Source organism: Suncus etruscus, chromosome 3, assembly GCF_024139225.1.
Source record: "Suncus etruscus isolate mSunEtr1 chromosome 3, mSunEtr1.pri.cur, whole genome shotgun sequence".
In the NCBI taxonomy this organism is placed as follows: Eukaryota; Metazoa; Chordata; class Mammalia; order Eulipotyphla; family Soricidae; genus Suncus; species Suncus etruscus.
In genome coordinates this window covers 40,273,779-40,294,584 of record NC_064850.1, presented here as the reverse complement: position 1 = coordinate 40,294,584, position 20,806 = coordinate 40,273,779, and the positions used below count along the sequence as shown (strand labels likewise).

General features: G+C 43.8%; 1 protein-coding gene across 1 annotated transcript in view; it reads right to left on the bottom strand.

Annotated features, from left to right (window-relative positions):
• Nucleotides 1-18,873, bottom strand: part of VRK1 (VRK serine/threonine kinase 1) — an 87,042-nt gene extending 68,169 nt beyond the window's left edge. Inside the window, exon 1 of the mRNA XM_049769844.1 lies at nt 18,755-18,873. Within this exon, the coding sequence (XP_049625801.1) occupies nt 18,755-18,869 (115 nt within the window). The 5' untranslated portion in view covers nt 18,870-18,873. The remainder of the gene's footprint in view (nt 1-18,754) is intronic.
• Between the last annotated feature and the right edge of the window lie 1,933 nt (nt 18,874-20,806).

Below are 20,806 nucleotides of genomic sequence, written 5' to 3'. Positions count from 1 at the left end.
CTGGGATAACAAGGGAAGAACATGTACCATGGAGCAAGTGTCAATAAAATCTAACTATTCCTTCAGAAAGCAGGTAAAATTCTCAGTTTCTCTCTTGCATGGCTTCTGACTACTAAACTGAGAGGTGCAATTATAGTCAGCAAACCAGTTAGAAATATCTGGACTCGGGACCGGAGAGATAGCAATGGAGATAGGGCATTTGCCTTGCATGCAGAATCCAATGGTTCAAATCCTGGCATCCCATAGGGTCCCCCAAGCCTTCCTGGAGCATAGAGCCAGGTGTAACCCCTGAGTACTGCTGGGTGTGACCCAAAAAACAAAAATAAATAAATATCTAAACTGTCTCCCACCTTCCTGGAGCAGGAAAGCAAAACAGCAAGATGCGAAGGTGAAAGCACCTATGGGTCTATAAAACTTGGTGTTTGATCTCAAATTCTAAGAAGCTCCTTTAGTAAACAATAAACAAATACAGTCAGGTATATGCAGTGACTTTAAAACAGAGCTGGGGTCTTGAACTACAACTTACCAACAGTGAAGGACTAAACTTCAGGCAAGGAACTGAACCTTCCAATAAAGTGAAGAACATCAGGAAAAGTGTCTTTCCCAAAAACTTAGAAGATCAGAAAAGGGCCAAAGCCGCAGCTCAAAGAAATCCCCACATATGCAAGGCCCAAGGTAGAGGAGCCCCAGTACCATGTGACCTCCTAGCACATCCAGGTCCAAGCAGCACCATTTTGCCAAAATAAGCACCAAATCATCAGGACCCCCAGCCTAGTTAAGTATCACCAGGTGCGGCCTCCTAGGCCTAAGCTCTTCTGGGGAAACCCAATAAGTTAGTAAATAAAAATAAATAGCAAATTGATCATACCAGAGAAAAGAGAAGCTGGGAGGTATCATTCATATAACAAAATCACAGAATCCAGATGCAAGAAAGTGCTAGCAAGACTAAACAAAGCTAAAACAAAGTATTGGGAGGTGACTCAGTGCTAGATTACTTGCCTTGTACATATGTAGCCCTACGTTCAATTCCCAGCACAATCAGGAAAAAAAGAGGAAGACAAAAGCTATCAAAATTAAAACCCAACTGTCCCAAAGCCATTTGTTGAAGAGGCTATCTTTATTCCAATTCAGGTCCATGCTCTCAGCTCCATGGTCAAAAAAAAAAAAAAAAAAAATCAGCTGATCATCTATATCTCATACCTCACAACAAAATCAACACAAAGTGGATCAAAGGCCATTGAGCTCAGATCTGAATCTATAAAGTAACTCAGGAAAATGGGCAGAATGCTCCAAGACCTGGACCTGAAAGAAGTCTTCAATCATACGGTCCAAAGGCAATGACTACAGAAACAAAACTGAACTAATAGGACTACATCAAACTAAAAGTTTCTGTATAGCAAAAGAAATATGGGCTATGACTACAAGATAGCTGAGTGGGAAAAATATCTGCACTCAACACATCAAATAAAGGGTTGATATTCAGTACTCACAGAGATTAACTCCCCAAATCTAAAATCTCAGCAAAAAGTGGGGAGAAGAAATGAACATACACTTCTCCAAGGAAGACCAACAGATGGCCAACAGGCACATAAAAAATGTGTATCATCACTTATTGTTAAGGGAAATCTAAATCAAGATGACAATGAGGTATCATCTTACACCAGTGAAGATGGCACATAGCAAAAATATGAGAAAAAAATCTGTGCTGGAGGGGATGTGATGAGAAAGGAACTCATCTGCCGCTGGTGGGCTGTCTGGTTCAACCCCAATGGAGAGCTCTCAGAAAACTCAGAATCGAACTGTCATATGACCGAGCAATTCCACTTTTGGGTTTTCTACCTAGAGGACAGAAAAACACCTTTTCAAAGGATGTATGCACTCCACTATTTATTGCAGCACTCAGTACAAGAACTAGAACTTGGAATTGATTAAGATGTCCAATAGTATACGAGTAGATCATGAAGATGTGGCACATATATTCAATGGAATACTACGTAGCTGTAAGAAATTGTGCCATCATGCAATTCACTGCAGAATGGATGAAACTGGAAGATATCATGTTACATGAACAAAGCCAGAAGAAGATGGATGAATACAGGTTACCATTTATGGTATGCAATGGTTTCAATGAGATGAAACTACTGCCTAGGTCACCCTTGGCCTAAGAGTATATAGTGGAGAGAAGGAAAGAAAGTGGATGGGGGAAAAGACAGATGAGAACTAACGGGTGGGGGCCGGAGAGATAGCATGGAGGTAAGGCGATTGCCTTTCATGCAGGAGGTCATCGGTTCGAATCCTGGCACCCCATATGGTCCCCCGTGCCTGCCAGGAGCAATTTCTGAGCCTGGAGCCAGGAATAACCCCTGAGCACTGCCGGGTGTGACCCAAAAACCACAAAAAAAAAAAAAAAAAAAGAGAACTAACGGGTGTCAAGGGTCAAGGAGATTCGAACATTGATGGTGATAAAGAAGAACACAGCTAAACATTCAAACCACAGAGTCAACAACACAGAAATCATGAGACCCAAACTTTAACCACCGAACTTAAAAAAGTACCTGGCAGGATGGCAGGTGGGTTAGAGGGAGGTACAGGAAAGAACATAGATACACTGGTAGAGGGAAGTTGACAGTGGTAGTGGGATTGGTGCTGAAATAGCATAAGTCTAAAGCCCAACTTTAAATCACTGTGCTTTAATTTAAAAAATTAGCTTAAAAAAAAAAACCAACACTCAATACGGGTTAAGGAACGGGTATTTTATGTGGCTGACCATAGTTCAAACCCCAGTACCTCATATGGTCCACTGAGCACTACCAGGAGTGATCCGTAAGTGAGAGCCCAAATTAACTTAAGCCCTTAGCCACGATGGAATATGGCCAAAAAACAAGCACAAAATAATACTAGAGTGTGATCTCCCAGACCTGTGGCAAAATAAGAGAAAACATTCCATTCAAATGCTTCATTTATAAAGCTGAGAAGGGAATTTACTAACATGCCCAAATTCAGAGAGTACATCAGAGGGGAGGGAAGGGGACCTTGAACCCCATCCCAACACACCAAATAATTAATTCCTAAAGATATAGACTAAAAAGTCAAAAATAAAGCTTTATGAAGATAATATCTAAAAGCCTTCTTGACCACAGGGTAGCAGAAATTTACTAAACAAAACACACCACAAGAAAACAAAAGCATTAAGCATAAAGTGTAAATACTGCTAAAATGGGATTTAAATTTAGAATTTCAGATCATCCAATGACACAAGAGTGAACCAGCAAGTCATAGGATGAGAAAAAAACTACTTATAATTTAAATAGTCAACATGCAGATTTAAAAAAAAACCTCATATTTCAATATAAAAAAGACAACCAATCTCTTTAAAATGGATAAAGGCCTACTAGATGCGTGCTTCACAGCTCATCCAAAAGAAAGTGAAGTGAAAAGTTGCTTGGGTCATGAGCTGTTAGGAGAACACGCCAATTCAAGCCATACAAATCTCCGACAACCACAGAATGTATTGTTTTTTTAATTTCTCATGGCAGTACCAAGCGAGGCCAAGTCTGCAGAGCAAACATACCTGTCCCACTAATTGCTGGGCCAACCCAACCAGGCACAGCCTCTCCAGAAAACTGGCATTATTGGTTGAAAGCTGAAGAGAAGAAAAACTAGGAGCAGCAAATGTACTCAGACACCTGAAACAATCAATATGGACAGAATGGATCAAGGCAGCATCAAAGCAGCAACTATTCCAATATTCCGTCACAAGCCAAAGGGTACATAATTAGGTGGAACAGAATTGGGTTGGTCCTTAAAAATAGCCAACAGCTCATTGATGGATCCTCCATGAAGATAGGAAGTCAGGGGGAGGGGCAGGGAAGAGACAGGTGAAGGCAGTGGCCTAGCATAGAGATGACTGGTTCAATTCCTACCACTGTGTGGTCAGTCCCCTAAGCACCATCAGGAGTGACCCCTAAGCACAGAGCCAAGAATGACCTCTACACACGGCCAGGTACACAATAATAACAAGAAATATGGACGACGCTTAAACGACTCAAAGAAACCATGGATCGCGTTGAACAGAACACTAATAAGAACCAAGAAAATATGAAGACAGAAATCACAAAACTCCAAACTGAAATAACAGGTCAAATAACAGGCCTGAAAAACTCAGTAAACGAATTGAATGACAAAATGGATACGATCTCCAACAGGCTAACAGAAGCTGAGAATAGAATTGGTGCTGTGGAAGATGAGATAAATAACAACTCCATACAGCGGGAGAGAATGGAAAAAAAATTTAAAGCAAATGAACAGACAATGGAAAAATTAGTCAAAGACTGGGAACAGATGAAAATAAAACTCTATGATAAGCTCAATAGAAACAACTTAAGAATCATTGGAATTCCAGAGACCCAGGAAGAAAATTTCCAGGAAGAATCAACAGTCAAGAACATCATTAAAGAGAAACTTCCAGAGCTAAAGAATATATGCGATCAAATCCTGCATGCCTGGAGTACCAGCCAAAAGAGACCCCAGAAAAAGTACCCCAAGACACATCCTAGTCACAACGACGAATCCCACAGATAGAGACAGAATTCTGAAAGCAGCAAGATCAAAAAGGGAAATTACATTCAAGGGAGCATCCTTGAGATTTACAGCAGACCTGTCACCAGAAACACTCAAGGCCAGAAAGCAGTGGTGGGACATAATGACAAAATTCAATGAAATAAATGCTTTGCCTAGAATACTGTACCCAGCATAACTCACTTTCAGGTTTGACAGAAAAATACATGGTTTCACAGACAAACAACAGCTAAGAAACTTCACAGACTCAAAACCAGTCTTAAGAGAAAAACTGAAAGACCTAATTTAAGGCAAGACTGACCAAAAGACACACCAAATTTCGATATAAAGATGGCATTAAATCCCAAAACAATTCTTTCTCTCAATGTCAATGGACTAAATGCACCAGTTAAAAGACACAGAGTGTGGGCCCGGAGAGATAGCACAGCAGCGTTTGCCTTGCAAGCAGCCAATCCAGGACCAAAGGTGGTTGGTTTGAATTCCAGTGTCCCATATGGTCCCCTGTGCCTGCCAGGAGCTATTTCTGAGCAGACAGCCAGGAGTAACCCCTGAGCAATGCCGGGTGTGGCCCAAAAAACAAACAAACAAACAAAAAAAAAGACACAGACTGGCTAAATGGATCAAAAAACTCAAATAGTCAGAACAAACATCGACTCAAAATAAAAGGCTGGAGGAAAATTATCCAAGCAAGCAACACCCATAAAAAAAGCTGGAGTGGGGGGCCGGCGAGGTGACGCTAGAGGTAAGGTGTCTGCCTTGCAAGCGCTAGCCAAGGAAGAACCTCGGTTCGATCCCCCGGCATCCCATATGGTCCCCCAAGTCAGGGGCAATTTCTGAGAACTTAGCCAGGAGTAACCCCTGAGCATCAAATGGGTGTGGCCCGAAAAAAAAAAAAAGCTGGAATGGCCATACTAATATCAGATGATGCAAAGTTTATACTCAGGAAAGTTGAAAGGGACAAAGATAAACATTTTGTATTGATCAAGGGATATGTACAGCATATAAACATATATGCACCGAATGAGGGGCCAGCAAAATATTTAATACAATTGTTGACAGATCTGAAAAATAATATCAATAACAACACAATAATTGTGGGCGATCTCAACACGGCTTTGTCAACACTGGATAGGTCAACCAGACTGAAACCCAACAAGAAAATACTAGACCTGAGAAGAGAAATGGAAGAAAGAGGCCTAGTAGATATATATATATAGGACACTCCATCCCCAGAAACCTGGATACACATTTTTCTCCAATGTACATGGGATATTCTCCAGGATAGACTACATGCTAGCAAATAAAACATACCTCCATAATATCAAGAGGATAGAAATTTTGCAGGCTAAATTCGCTGACCACAAGGCTCTGAAATTATATGTGAATTCCAAAGGGACACAGAAGAAAAACTTTAACACCTGGAAGTTAAACAGCCTCATACTGAATAACCAGTGGGTCTGAGATGAAATCAAAGAGGAAATCAAAACTTTCCTGAAAACAAATGGTAATAAAGACACAAACTATCAGAACTTATGGGACACAGCAAAAGTAGTACTGAGAGGAAAATTTATAGCTTTGCAAGCACACATCAGGAAGGAAGAAGGGGCTTACCTGAATAGCTCAACAAAAGGAACCAAAAATAGGGAGACAGAAGAAAATAACAAAGCTGAGAGCAGAAATCAACGAAGTGGAAACCCAAAAAACAATCTGAAAGATCAACGAAAGCAGAAGTTGGTTTTTCGAAAAAATAAATAAGATTGATAGACCACTGGCAAACTAACAAAGAAAGAGAGAGAAACTTGATAACTCATTTAGGAATGAAAAAGGAGAGATCACTACTGATATAGCAGAGATTCAAAGGGTAATCAGAAACTACTTTGAGAAATTCTATGCCACTAAAAATGAGAACCTGGAAGAAATGGATAAACTCTTGGATTTTTATAGTCTTCCAAGGTTGAATGAAGAGGATGTAGCATATCTAAACACCCCCATCACTATTGATGAAATTAAAACGGTAATCAAATATCTGCCCAAAAACAAAAGCCCAGGCCTAGATGGATTCACTAATGAATTCTTTCAAACTTTCCCAAGAGGAACTACTACCAATCCTGGCAAGACTCTTTCATGAAATCAAAAAGGAAATAAGAGAGGGCACGCAGAAATGGAAACACATACCCTACTCATGGATTGGCAGGACTAACATCATCAAAATGGCAATACTCCCCAAAGCATTGTACAGATTTAATGCGATCACTCTAAAGATACCCGTGACATTCTTCAAAGAAGTGGATCAGGCACTTTTGAAATTCATTTGGAACAATAAACACCCTAGAATAGCTAAAGCAATCATTGGGGAAAAGAATATGGGAGGAATAACTTTCCCCAATTTTAAACTTTACTACAAAGCAGTTATCAAAACAGCATGGTATTGAAATAAAGACAGGCCCTCAGATCAGTGGAATGGACTTGAATACTCAGAGAATGTTCCCCAGACATACAATCACCTAATTTTTGATAAAGGAGTAAGAAATCCTAAATGGAGCAAAGAAAGCCTCTTCAACAAGTGGTGTTGGCACAACTGGCTAGCCTCTTGCAAAAAAAAAAAATGAACCTATACCCCCAGTTAACATCATGTATGAAGGTAAAATCCAAATGGATTAAAGACCTCGATATCAGACCTGAAACCATAAGATATATAGAACAACACGTAGGTAAAACATTCCAGGACATTGAGACTACAGGCATATTCTAGGAGAAAACTGCACTCTCCAAGAAAGTGAAAGCAGAGATTGACAGATGGAAATATATTAAGCTGAGAAGCTTCTGCACCTAAAAGGAAATAGCGCCCAGGATACAAGAGCCACCCACTGAATGGGAGAAACTATTCACCCAATACCCATCAGATAAGGGGCTAATCTCCAAAATATACAAGGCACTGAAAGAACTTTACAAGAAAAAAACATCTAACCCCATCAAAAAATGGGGAGAAGAAATGGACAGACACTTCGATAAAGAAGAAATACAAATGGCCAAAAGACACATGAAAAAATGCTCCACATCACTAATTATCAGGGAGATGCAAATCAAAACAATGATGAGGTACCACCTCACACCACAGAGATTGGCACAATCACAAAGAATGAGAACAAACAGTGTTGGCGGGGATGCGGAGAAAAAGGAACTCTTATCCACTGCTGGTGGGAATGACGTCTAGTTCAACCTTTATGGAAAACGATATGGAGATTCCTCCAAAAACTGGAAATCGAGCTCCCATATGATCCAGCTATACCCACTCCTAGGGATATACCCTAGGAACACAAAAATACAATACAAAAACCCCTTCCTTACACCTATATTCATTGCAGCACTATTTACCATAGCAAGACTATGGAAACAACGAAGACGAATGGCTAAAGAAACTGTGGTACATATACACAATGGAATATCATGCAGCTGTCAGGAGAGATGAAGTCATGAAATTTTCCTATACATGGATGTACATGAAATCTATTATGCTGAGTGAAATAAGTCAGAGAGAGAGAGAAAAACGCAGAATGGTCTCACTCATCTATGGGTTTTAAGAAAAATGAAAGACATTCTTGCAATAATAATTTTCAGACACAAAAGAGAGAAGGACTGGAAGTTACAGTTCACCGCATGAAGCTCACCACAAACAGGGATGAATTTAGTTAGAGAAATAACTACATTTTGAACTATCCTAATAATGAGAACATATGAGGGTTATAGAAAGCCTGTCTAGAGTACAGGCAGGGGTTGGGTGGGGAGAAGGGAGATTTGGGACATTGATGATGGGAATGTTGCACTGTTGATGGGTGGTGCTCTTTCATGTATGTAATCAAGGTGTTTAAATAAAATATAAAAAAAAGAAAAAGAAATGAATAAAATCAGGCTTTTCAAATACAAAAAAAAGCAAAAAAAACTTTTTTTTTTGTTTAAGGCTGTCTTATTTCAGATAATAACACAGAAAAATTCCATCAGCTATAGTAACATGCTGATGATACAAACAGCGGTGGTGATTCTGATGATGGTGGGGGCCAGATAAGTTACTAGAAATACACTGTGGAGCAAACATCCTACCCAGTTATTCATGGGCAAAGTTCGGTTCATTTTCATAGCCATTCTCCGAGATAGGTTCGTTTTGCCTCCATCTAAGGGCAAAGTGGGCTGCCCTGTCGTCCCACACAGCAGCCAACATCCAGCCTTGGGCTGACTCCTCCCAGTAATTACCAACCAAAGCACATACACAGAATGCCCTTGCAAAGTTCCTGGTCACTAGGGAAACTGAGGCTGCACCTTCTCTAGGTGAGGCGGGACAATGCTAGAATAAAGGCTTGTCCTCACTGCATACCTTTGTTGGCTAGAGGAAGAAAAAAGGATTTATTAGTTGAAGGAGTCCTGGAGGAGGGAGGGAGGGAAGGAGGGAAGGAAGGAGGGAGGGGGGCGGAGAGAGAGAGAGAGAGAGAGAGAGAGAGAGAGAGAGAGAGAGAGAGAGAGGAGGAGGAGAGAGATGGGCCCCGATTGCCTACTTCCAAGAGAGAGAGCCCAAAAGCTTTTCTATCCCCCCCCCAGAATGGCAGCCAGAATCTGAGATTAATGGTGACATCCCTTTATCCACAGGCAAGAACGCTCAGGATGGACAGACGCTCCCACATCCCCGACTGGGAATCCTGCCCTTAACAAACACACTCCGTGCGCAGACATGCTTTCTTGGCTCCCGACACTCGTGCCCATCTGTCAGGATGGCAGCATGCCTGCTCACATGTTGGTCAAACTGTCACTAGGGCAGAGGTGCCAAGCAATGATAGTTTTAAATGGGCAGCTTGCATTGCACTGTAAGAGCTTGCTCTTCTGCAGAAAAAAAAATTTTTTCTTATAATTTTTTTTCCGATAATACTGAAGGGCTACAATCACCAGTTAAATATCCATGGTCCATTCCAATGCTTCAGTGAAAACCAAAAAAAAAAAAAAAATACACTACTTCAAAACAATCAGACCAAGGAAGTTAACTCAAACAGAACAGGTATTCTGAAGACAGAAGGTATTGCTTTTCACGCTGCCAATCTTTCAGTAAGATACATCCTGGTAATCTCCTATGCAGCGAAATCCTTTGCTCAACAAGTCCTCATTGATTTTTTTTTTAATGGAATGAAATACAGAAATCCATTGATATTGAGGAATGTGTCTCACACTAAATTAGTTATTACTTGGTGGGTGGTTATTTTGAAAAATTCCAGGAGTCTAATCTATAGCCAAGTTTATGTTGTGAAATGTATAAAGGCAAGCAGAATGCAGATGAGCAAAAGAGAAACAGAGACACAGTTTGCTCAAAGAACTCCAGGAACAAAAAGGACACTAGAGACACAGTGAGAATGTGGGGTCATAAACAACTCCTTGGAATTCAGGGCTGTCCCCAGTCACATCTCCCCAACTACACTAGACACCTGAGCTCGGTGTCTAGAAAGACCTTTTGCACAGTCAATGGACAAAGACCGCGTGGACTGAGCCAACCAACCCTGAGTTTCCTTCCTACCCTGAACAACGGCAATGCAAGAGACTCTCTGAGCTTTTCCTCCTGAAACTAATCCTCCCATCCTCTGTGGATACCACTGCAGTTTGTCTGGAACCCTTAAAGCCTGCTAAGAAATGGCAGCCCTGTGGGCAACAAGTCCAGGATACTGGCCCCTTCCCATTTCTATACCCCATTACCAGCATTAAGCTGAAGGATTCAGGAGGTCCCAACGAGTTTCATGTGGCCTCATGACCCACAGCCACAACTGCTTCTAAAATGTTAAGACTGAGCCTTCGGAAGTGGCACACTTGAGTTTTCTGGAAGCCATCAGGAACCAAAGCCTGAAGCCAGGAGTTATAGTTGTAGCCTGTCTTGTGCCATGAGCGTCTGTGGGAGACCAATGAAACCACAGCCTCTCTCTCCTGCTCCGGCCCCGCATTGCCCTTCCCCATGCACAAGAAGACTGAGCATCAGCGTTTCGTTTTGGGTCCACACCCCGAAGTGCTCAGAGGTTACTCCTGACTCTGTACTCAGGAATCACTCCTGGCAGGCTCAGGAACCATATGGGATCTGAAGCCAGGTAGGTCACCTGCATGCAAGGTAAATGCCCTCTCCACTATGCCAAGTAAAGGTTCTTGCCTTTACTTCTCTCCTCTCCTCCACTTGAGTCCCACTGCCCCCCCACAACAAATAGTCAGATCTTCTTTTCTCTAAGACCTGTTTAGCCCCTACAATTCTCCAGTGTTTATGGGCAAAGACATGCCTTTTTCAAGATTCAAGCCACGTCAAAACTGATCTGAGTGTTCAGAATTGCTTAGGCGTCTTCTGTTTTCATTCCGGTGTAGACTACTACAGTCAACTGACTGTTGTTGTAGTGGTGGTGGTTTTTAAAGAAAGGTAAAAAAAAAATTATTCGGGCCCCGGAGAGATAGCACAGCGGCGTTTGCCTTGCAAGCAGCCGATCCAGGACCAAAGGTGGTTGGTTCGAATCCCGGTGTCCCATATGGTCCCCCGTGCCTGCCAGGAGCTATTTCTGAGCAGACAGCCAGGAGTAACCCCTGTGCACCGCCGGGTGTGGCCCAAAAAAACAAAAACAAAAAAAAAAAAATTATTCAACCAAGCAAAAAACCAGCCTTTAGCAAAGTGGTTTGAGAAAAACTGAACAGGGGCTGAAGCAATGACAGCACAGTGGGGAAGTCTTGGAGCTGGTCTTGATCACAGCCAACCCCAGTTCAATCCCAACATCCCATATGGTCCCTCAAGTACTACCACAAGTGACCCTTGAACACCCAGGAGTAACACTGAGTGTCACCAAATTAATAAATAATACTAAACAAAAGGAAGCAAAAACAAGATCTAAATCTTATAATCTGGGCAAAAACTGACCCACCATGGATTACAGGCCTAAATGTAAGACACATAAACTGAGCAGGAACCACAAGGACAATACCTTCCTGGCACAGGGTGAGGGGCCAAAATTTCTGGGTCCTACGTAACACCTCAACTATGAGCCACATACCCACAAATGACTTCACTAACACTAACAACTACTGCGCTGCCAGAGACACTGAAAAATAACTTTTAAAAAAAGTCCCAGTTTGGGAGACAGTATTTACAAATCACCTGGCTGACAGAGGACTTAGATTCAAAACAAAAAGTAAAAAAATCTAGCACATAGCCATAGCACAGCAGGGAAGGTATTTGCCTTGCACATAGTAAACCTGAGTTCAATCGGGTTCAATCCCAGTATCCCATATGGTCCCCTAAATCTGCCAGGAGTGATTTCTGCCAGGAGTAACACTGAGTGTCACCGGATGAAGTTCATGCTTTGGAAGGCTTTGGGTATTGGTTCTTTCCCCACAACTGTCTCTCTGCTACCTCGACTCCTGGAGTGACCAAGGGTTAACCACACTTGGCTATGCTTTCACATTCGTGTGGCTTGCCGGGCTCACACAGCTAAGCTGTAGTCTCACATACACCTGGGGCTCTGTCATGGGTGACACACTGCTGTGGCATCAGGGGTCCCCACACAGCAGCTGGGTGCTAGTGGGTAATGGCGCCCATAGGTCTCAGAACCTTCCAGCTTTCAGACACTGAGCCATCCCTTAGATCCCCTGAAATATGTCTAAGTATAAAAAAAAGCAATATCACTGAGTATCTTATGCCCTTGGTTTATAAAATATGGGGGTGGGGTTTGAAGCCATACTGGACAGTGGGCAGGGCTTATTCCAGGCTCTATGTTCAGGGATCACTCCTGGCGAGTCACCAGATATAGTATCAGAAATTAGACCAGGAGGCCGCATGCGAGGCAAGCACACTCACACTGTAATCATTCTCCAGCCTAAAAAATGAATAAATGATTTTAAACTTTTTTTCCGATTCCTATATAATACATTTTTTCTTATCACCTCTAGCAAAAGTTTTTAATATGGACTAGAAAGAGAGTACAGAAGGTAGAACTCTTGTCTTTCATGTTTCTGATTCAGATTTGATCCCAGAATCCCACATGGTCCCAGCACAGCCAGGAGTAACCTCTGAGCATTGCTAGATGTAGCAGGGAGGGAGTGAGGAAGAGAAGGAGAAAGGGAAGGGAAGGGAAGGAAGGGAAGGAAGGGAAGGAAGGGAAGGAAGGAAGGAAGGAAGGAAGGAAGGAAGGAAGGAAGGAAGGAAGGAAGGAAGGAAGGAAGGAAGGAAGGAAGGAAGGAAGGAAGGAAGGAAGGAAGGAAGGAAGGAGGAAAAGGAAGGAGGAAAAGAAAGGAGGAAAAGAAAGGAGGAAGAGAGGGAAGAGTGGTAATAAAGAGGAAGGAAGGAGAGGAGGGAGGGAGAGAGGGAGGGAAGGAAGGGAGAGAGGGAAGGAGGGAAGGAAGAAGGGGAAGGGAGGGAGGGAAGGAGGGAGGAAGGAGGGAGAAAAAGGGAGGAAAGGAGGAAGACTGGTTGTAATCAAGTATCTTTTGCATGCTGACAGCTCTGTATGTCAACCATATTTACATACTGTATGTATGTATGTACAACCATACAGTACTACAGTAAAAAAGAAACTCTGTGATGAGCCAGAGCACAGGAGTAAGACACCTGCTTTGCATGTGACCAAGCCTGGTTGGATCCCTGGCATGGCAAGATTAACCCATGGCACAGAACCAGTACCAAGCCCTGAGTACCACCAGATGTGGCCAAAAGCCAACTTTCACTGCAAAAAAAAAAAAAAAAAAAAAGCCAGAAACAGCTCCAGCACCATCCAGACATAAGTTCAGCAGAATTAAAAGTATATATATAAAAGACAGTACTGGGAAAGGTGTCCAGCCACACTGAAGTCACATACAGAATCGTCAATAATATCTGCTCAACTCTTACTGGGAAAATCAAGGGAAAAACACAATTAACCTGAAACAAAGCTGCAATGAGACAAGATTTCTAACATCATGCTCCTTTCCTCATAATGTCCAACAGTCTCAGTGACAATAAGCTAAGATAATGGAGCTGATCTTTCAGGCTCTAGAAACAAGGAACCACTTTCAGAGTCCACTTCTCAGCCCCAAAATTACACAGCACAGCAAGGCATAAAGAAAGAGAACCCGTCAGTAAAAAGAAAAGGGAACTTAGCCCTCCCACCCCCGGAAGAAGTCAAGATGGACGCCCTCAGACCTGACTATGCCTAGTTCCCATTTCATTACCTGCAGGATCAGCCAGCCTACTATCTAACTCAGGGGTCTCAAATCGCGACCCGTACATTATTTTGTGGCCCGAGACCGGCCTTCAAATATTCGCTTACCGAATAATTGCAATAAAAATCGCATTAAACATTCGCATATTGCCACATCCCACTCAGGAGGAGCACACACCAAAGTGTAGTGCTCTCCTGAAAAGGAATTATTTGCCAAAAAGGCCCGCTTAGAGCAGTCAAAATCACTTGACCCTTTGCGTGGATGGTTTGGCAATAATTCTAATATGTGGCTGTAACTATCTCTCTCTTTATTTTTAACCAATATTAGAAATCAGGCCTTAGTAATTTCTTCCTACAACAAAGGACAGCAATCAATCCAGCCAAAAGTCTCCCACTTAACAGCTCCCTGTAATTTTTGCTACCTTGGCGCCTAAATCAGGTTTTTCCTTAAACTTAGCTCAAAACAAAGTAATTTTCACTTCCCCCCCCCCAAACTCTGAAACATTCCTCACTCTTCCAACTTCCCTGATAATTACCTGGTTTTTTCTGTTTTACCCAAAACAAAGCGAACCCAAAACAAGCTGCCTTTTCACCTTCAGTATCAGCTCTTCAATATGCTAATTTAAGCCAGGGTCTTTTCTTTCTTTCCCCAGTCTCTTTGATGCCTAGAATTTGCACCTGCTTTCCCTGCCTCTACCTTTTAAAAGCTGCCAGCTCAAAAAATAAATTGTCTCCGTTCTTGTAAACATGAGTCCCCATACTATCTGTGTGGTTTCATTCATTTCTACAATATATTTCCGTCATTCGCCATTCCGCGTGCACACCTTCTCCCCGTGGAATTTTTCCCGAACTCCACGAAGGACCTGTTTGCAGGTGCTGAAGACTGCAAACAAAATTTGGCTCACAGCAGCATATCCCGAGTAGTTCCGTTTGGGGTATGCAAATGTTTAATGCGATTTTTTTTCTTACTAATGCTATTTTTTATTGCAAATATTCGGTAAGCGAAATCCCTTATGCGGCCCTGCCTCACCCCCACTTTGCCTCCTGTGGCCCCCAGGTAAATTGAGTTTGAGACCCCTGATCTAGCTGTTGGTCTAGATCTCCCAGACTCCCAGGTGTCCTTCCATCCACAAAAGGTTTTAAACGCCTATGACAGAGTCCCAAACTCCAAACTAATCACCTAGTACCTTAATTACAGGATTTTCACCTGGGCCGACTGTCTCAGTGACAAACATTTTCGGGTGTGGCCTGTGCTTAGTATCCATCCCACATTATCTGCCAGTGTGAACCACATCCACTTAACTTCCAGATCCTTGAGTACCCGCCGGAGAGTCACAAACAGAAGAGAGTGGTGGCAAAGAATCCTCAAGACTTAGACAGTTAAGCCGACAACAAATGTGGTTTTTTTTTTTTATTATTAAAAAAAAATCACATGCCCTCCCCCCCCAAAAAAAAACCTGCTTGACTGAAGACTGTCACTCAATGTCGAGTGGTTTCTTTTATTTTCTTTTGTTTCTGGTTTTGACCCACATCCAGCAGCACACGCTCAGGGGTTACTTCTGGCTTTGCACTCCAGAATAACTCCTGGGTAGCCAAATAAACAAACAAAAAAAAAGTTCCTGTTCTTGATATTGAGTGCTCAACAGGCTGAAGTACAGGCTCAACAGGCTGAAGTAAAGGCTCTGGGCTCAGGTGCAAATGCTGATAGGTCCATTCTCCTGAGCACCAGAAGCACCAAGCCCCTGAGCACTGCCCTGGATCAATGGTGGCCCCTATACACCCAAAAAATTTTTTTCACAATTTTCTATATTTTATCACTATGGGTACTTTTCAAATGTAGCTAATACATTCCTAATTTTTTTGGGGGGGCAGGGGGGTTTGGGTCACACCCAGCAGCGCTCAGGGGTTACTCCTGGCTCTATGCTCAGAAATCACTCCTGGCAGGCTCAGAGGACCATATGGGATGCCAAGATTTAAACCACCGACCTTCTGCATGCAAGGCAAAGGCCTTTTATCCATGCTATCGCTCTGGCCCCACATTTCCTAATTTCTATGGTGAATACTACATAACTAAAACCACAAAAGAATGATTTGGACTAGTTTAAACAAAGAACTTTTGCTTTAACAAAACATTCCATGGAGGAGAGTGATGACCTCAGGAAGCAGTTCAAGGCTGGGGCAGATGTGTCCCAGTGGAGGAAACAAGTGAGTCCAGTGAGAACTCCTATTACAGCCAGTGTTGGAAGTGTCCAGTCCAGGGCAGCTACAATTCACCACCAAACTTTTCCCAAAGGCTTCATGACCATAGAACTGATAAGGTCAGTACCTGACCAACCAGCCAACCAAAAAAAAACAAAATAAAATTTGGTCTGGGACCGGAGTGATAGACATCAGGGAGGGTGTTTGCTTTGCATATGGTTGATTCAGGTGTGTGCCCCAGCATCTCATATAGGTTTTTGGGCCACACCTGGTGGTACTTAGAGGTTACTCCTGGCAGGCTCAGGGGACCATATGGGATGCCAGGGATCGAACCCAGATCAGCCACAAGCAAGGCAAATGACCACCCCGCGGTGCTATCACTCCAGCCCCAAGTTTCATTTTGAAAGCAAAATCTAAGTTTTAGCTTTAGAGACAAGGATGTGGCTCAGAGTTAAAGTGCAGCAGGCCCTGGCTTGCTTGATACCAGGTTCTGATTCCCACCCCCACCCGCACTAACAAATAAAAGAGTTTAATCTCAAAAATAAGATAAAAAAATTTCAGTTTTATGTTAATATCAAAATCCTATTCTTAGGACATTATCTCTCGTTAGATATGGTCTCAGAGAAAGAAATGGCTATGAACATAAAACTTGTTTCTTGGAACCAGAGCGATAGCCTTGCTATCAAACTGGGTTTGATCCCTGGCATGCCATATGATCCTTGAGCCCGCCAGGAAGTAATCCCTGGCACTGCCAGGTGTGGCCCAAAAACAAACAACAAAAAAAAAAACAAACCCAAAAATTCTTATCTAGGCATCTAAGACAAGTTAGTACTTAAAATAATTTTTTCAATATGGAACCTTCTCTTAAAAATTTTATTGGGAGGGGCCGGAGAGATAGCATGGAACATAACAAAAATGATACATGGACAGGAAAGACAGTACACTTGCCTTACACAAAGGACAGCCCTGGTTAGATCCCCAGCACCACATATAGATCCCCGGAGCACCAACAGGTGTGTTTCCTAAATACAGAGCCAGGAAATAAGTCCGGAGCATCTCCAGGTGTGGCCCAATAAACTAAAACAAAATGTTTTAATTTTAAAAATATATTATTTTGGGGCCGGTGAGGTGGCGCTAGAGGTAAGGTGTCTGCCTTGCAAGCGCTAGCCAAGGAAGGACCCCAGATCTCCCAGCTAGATCTCCCAGTGTGCCATATGGTCCCCACAAGCCAGGGGCAATTTCTGAGCACTTAGCCAGGAGTAACCCCTGAGCATCAAACGGTTGTGGCCCAAAAAAACAAAAACAGGGGCCGGAGAGATAGCATGGAAGTAAGGCATTTGCCTTTCATGCAGAAGGTCATCGGTTCGAATCCCGGCGTCCCATATGGTCCCCCGTGCTTGCCAGGAGCAATTTCTGAGCATGGAGCCAGGAGTAACCCCTGAGCACAGCCGGGTGAGACCTAAAAACCAAAAAAAAAACAAAAACAAAAACAAAAACAAACATATATATATATATATATATATTCTTTTTATTTGTTTTTGTTTTTGGGCCACACACGGCGGTGCTCAGGGGTTACTCCTGGCTGTCTGCTCAGAAATAGCTCCTGGCAGGCACCGGGGACCATATGGGACACCGGATTCGAACGAACCACCTTTGGTCCTGGATCGACTGCTTGCAAAGCAAATGCCACTGTGCTATCTCTCCAGGCCCATATTCTTTTTAACGCTTGTTGACTTCAGTCCAACCTAACCAACCAGCCAAGTTATTATTCAAAGAAGTGTCATTATGATAAAAGTCAATAATAGTCATTGCTATCATTACTGCTGGGGCTTCTAAAGCTACCTAACAACAACAACAAACTTCCGAAAGGGGTGGGTGAAGGGGAAGAGGTAGCCTCGAAGCGCAGAAAACCCATATGGAGGTGACACTGATAAATGGGGAACAGTCCTGATAATGGGGATCATTACTGATAAATGGGAGACAGTCCTGATAAGTGGGGACAGTCCTGATAAGTGGGAAAGTCCTATTAAACGGGAGACACTCATAAGTGAGGACAATTCTCATAAATGAGGGACACTCCTGATAAGTGAGGGACACTCATAAGTGGGAACAGTCCTGATAAATGAGACACAAATAAGTGGGGACAATCCTCATAAATGGGGGACACTCCTGGTAAGTAGAAGACACTCTTAAGTGGAACAGTCCTGATAAATGGGGGGACACTCTTGATAAGTGAGGACAATCCTCATAAATGGGGGACACTCCTGCTAAGTGGGGGGACCCTCCTAAGTGGGGACAGTCCTGATAAGTGGGGGAACACTCCTGATAAGTGGGGGGACAATCCTGGAGCTGCCTCTTCCCTTGCCAACCCCTCTGCACCTATTGGTGCGACGGTAACTCAATCGTCACCGGAGTCAAGACCAATTTCGGCGGGAAAAAAAAAACCCAAGGGGCCACCCTAGAACAGCGGGGGGACGCCTCAGGGTGTCCCCGATCGCCTACAAGTGAGTCTGAGCTGAAGATGGGTGTCAGAGCTCCTCAAGGACCTCAGGGACCGGCCTGCAATGCAGCGGGTCTCGGGGGCAAAACAAAGCCCCCTGCTCGCTGCTGTCGGTCCCCCGCAGGCCCCGCTTCCAGGCACGATCTGCATGCAGGTGCCGCCGCCCGCGGACGCAGACCCGGCCCGGACGCCCCGGGCAACTTGAGCCCGGCTGTTCAACCACCGTCCGGGGCCTGAGAAAGAAACCGGGAGCCGTCGACCGCCCGCCCGCCCGCCGCCAGCCTACCCGGACGAGCAGAGCCGGCGCCTTCCGCGCAGGACGAACTTCCCGCCGCTCTCGCCGACTCGCGACTAGGAAGCCGCACCGGCCCCGCACGCCCCGCAGTATAGAGCCTTCCCATTGGCTCGCGGCGAGCGAGTGGGCGGGGCTAAGGCAAAAGCAGCGGGTCCCGCGCACCAGCCCCCGGGGATGCCGGGAGCTGCGCGGCCGGCGCGTTCCGGTCGGTGCATGCTGGGAAATGTAGTCTTTCTTAGTAGGCACGGGGTGTTTTCCCCCCCCCCCAACCTCCTCTTGCCCCGTGGGCTCTTGGGAAATGTGGTTTACGGGACAGAAATAGAGTTTCTTACAGTGTTTCGGCTTTAGGAAGCGGAATCAATCTCGCCCAAGTTTGCGGTAGCTTGATTCATTCAAAACTGTGCTATCTAGGGGACGGAGGGAGAGCACAGCGGTAGGGCGATTTGCCTTGCAAGCAAGCCGCTGTCCAAGGATGGACCTGGATTCCATACCCCGGCGTCACATATGGTTCCCCGGGCAAGCCAGGAGCTATTTCTGAGTGCGTAACCGGGAGTAACTCCTGAGTGTCATCAGGTGTGGCCCCCCCCAAAAAAAAAACCCAAAAACTATAAAACAGACTGTGCTATATATAACAAGCATTATATAGTAAATTCAATTATTCATTATATAGTGAATTCATTACATAATGAATTCCATTATATATCAATTCATTATACAGCAAATTATTTTGTGTTCACCCAGGGGTAGACTTGGAGAAGGATGCGAAACTGGGGATAATGGTAGAGGGAATGTTGCACTGATGGTGCGATTGCTGTTGAAACATTGAAGGCCAGAAACAACTGTATTATGAACCTTGCAAAATCACGGTACTTAATATCAATTTTTAATTTTTAAATAAGTAATGAGCTTATAGTCAACATACAAAATCACTCTTGTGTACCCATTGATTGAGGGTCTCTCCACAGTCTCCTTGAACTTGCCTATCTCTACCTCGGATTCTACTACCAGGATTGTTGTTTTACAGCATCTTGGTTCCCTATGGTACTGCTTGGCTCCAAGAACAACACAGCTCACCCAGCCAGTCCTTCCACTTTGCAGCTTTGTGGCCTCACGTAAATTGTTCACTGAGTCTCTGTTTCCTGCATCCTAAGTTTTTGGGGTCAGTGAGATCATCTGTGGAGAGTTGGAAAGCCCAGAGCAGATGCTCAGCAAACAGAGGAGGAAAATGAATCTGTCCGCCTGTGTCTAAAACCTACTTGACTTTCAAGGGCTCTTTCAGGGTCTGGCTCAGCTTCTGCATCATCTCATCTCTGCCCCAGTTTGCATTTATAACTCATTGTCTAAACCCCTATCACCCCTGAGAACATTTACATTTATCATGGACTGGGATGGCATTCAGTGTCAAAACCACAGAGAGAGAGATTTATAATAAAGCCAATGAAACAATTCATTCAGGTCCTTGAGTGCCCAAAGCCTCAAAGGGACTTTGACTAAGTATGTACATAATTTTGAGGGGGTTTTGTTTGCCCAAGTAAGATACATGTAGTAGGATGGTCTTCAAAATGTTGAGGATCAATTCCCACAAAACCTGAAACCTGGTTCATGATATGGAATGGGTTTGTGTCTGGGGAGTAACTTTGCTTTCCTTGCCCTCTCAGGGATTTCCTAGCCTGCAGTGAGCTCTGGGAGGCCAAACCTAGATAAAACACTTCAAGCTTCCGAGGGGCTCCCTGGCTTCTGTTGGTCTGGGCCAGTGAGGAAGCCCCAAGAATAGAGAGAAGAAGGGGCCGGAGAGATAGCATGGAAGTAAGGCGTTTGCCTTTCATGCAGAAGGTCATCGGTTCGAATCCCGGCATCCCATATGGTCCCCCCGTGCCTGCCAGGAGCAATTTCTGAGCATGGAGCCAGGAGTAACCCCTGAGCACTGCCGGGTGTGACCCAAAAGCCACAAAAAAAAAAAAAAAAAAAAAAAAAAAAAAAAAAGAATAGAGAGAAGACGTAAAGTAAAAAGGTTTGTTCAAGATGGGTAGTTCCCTGGCTCCT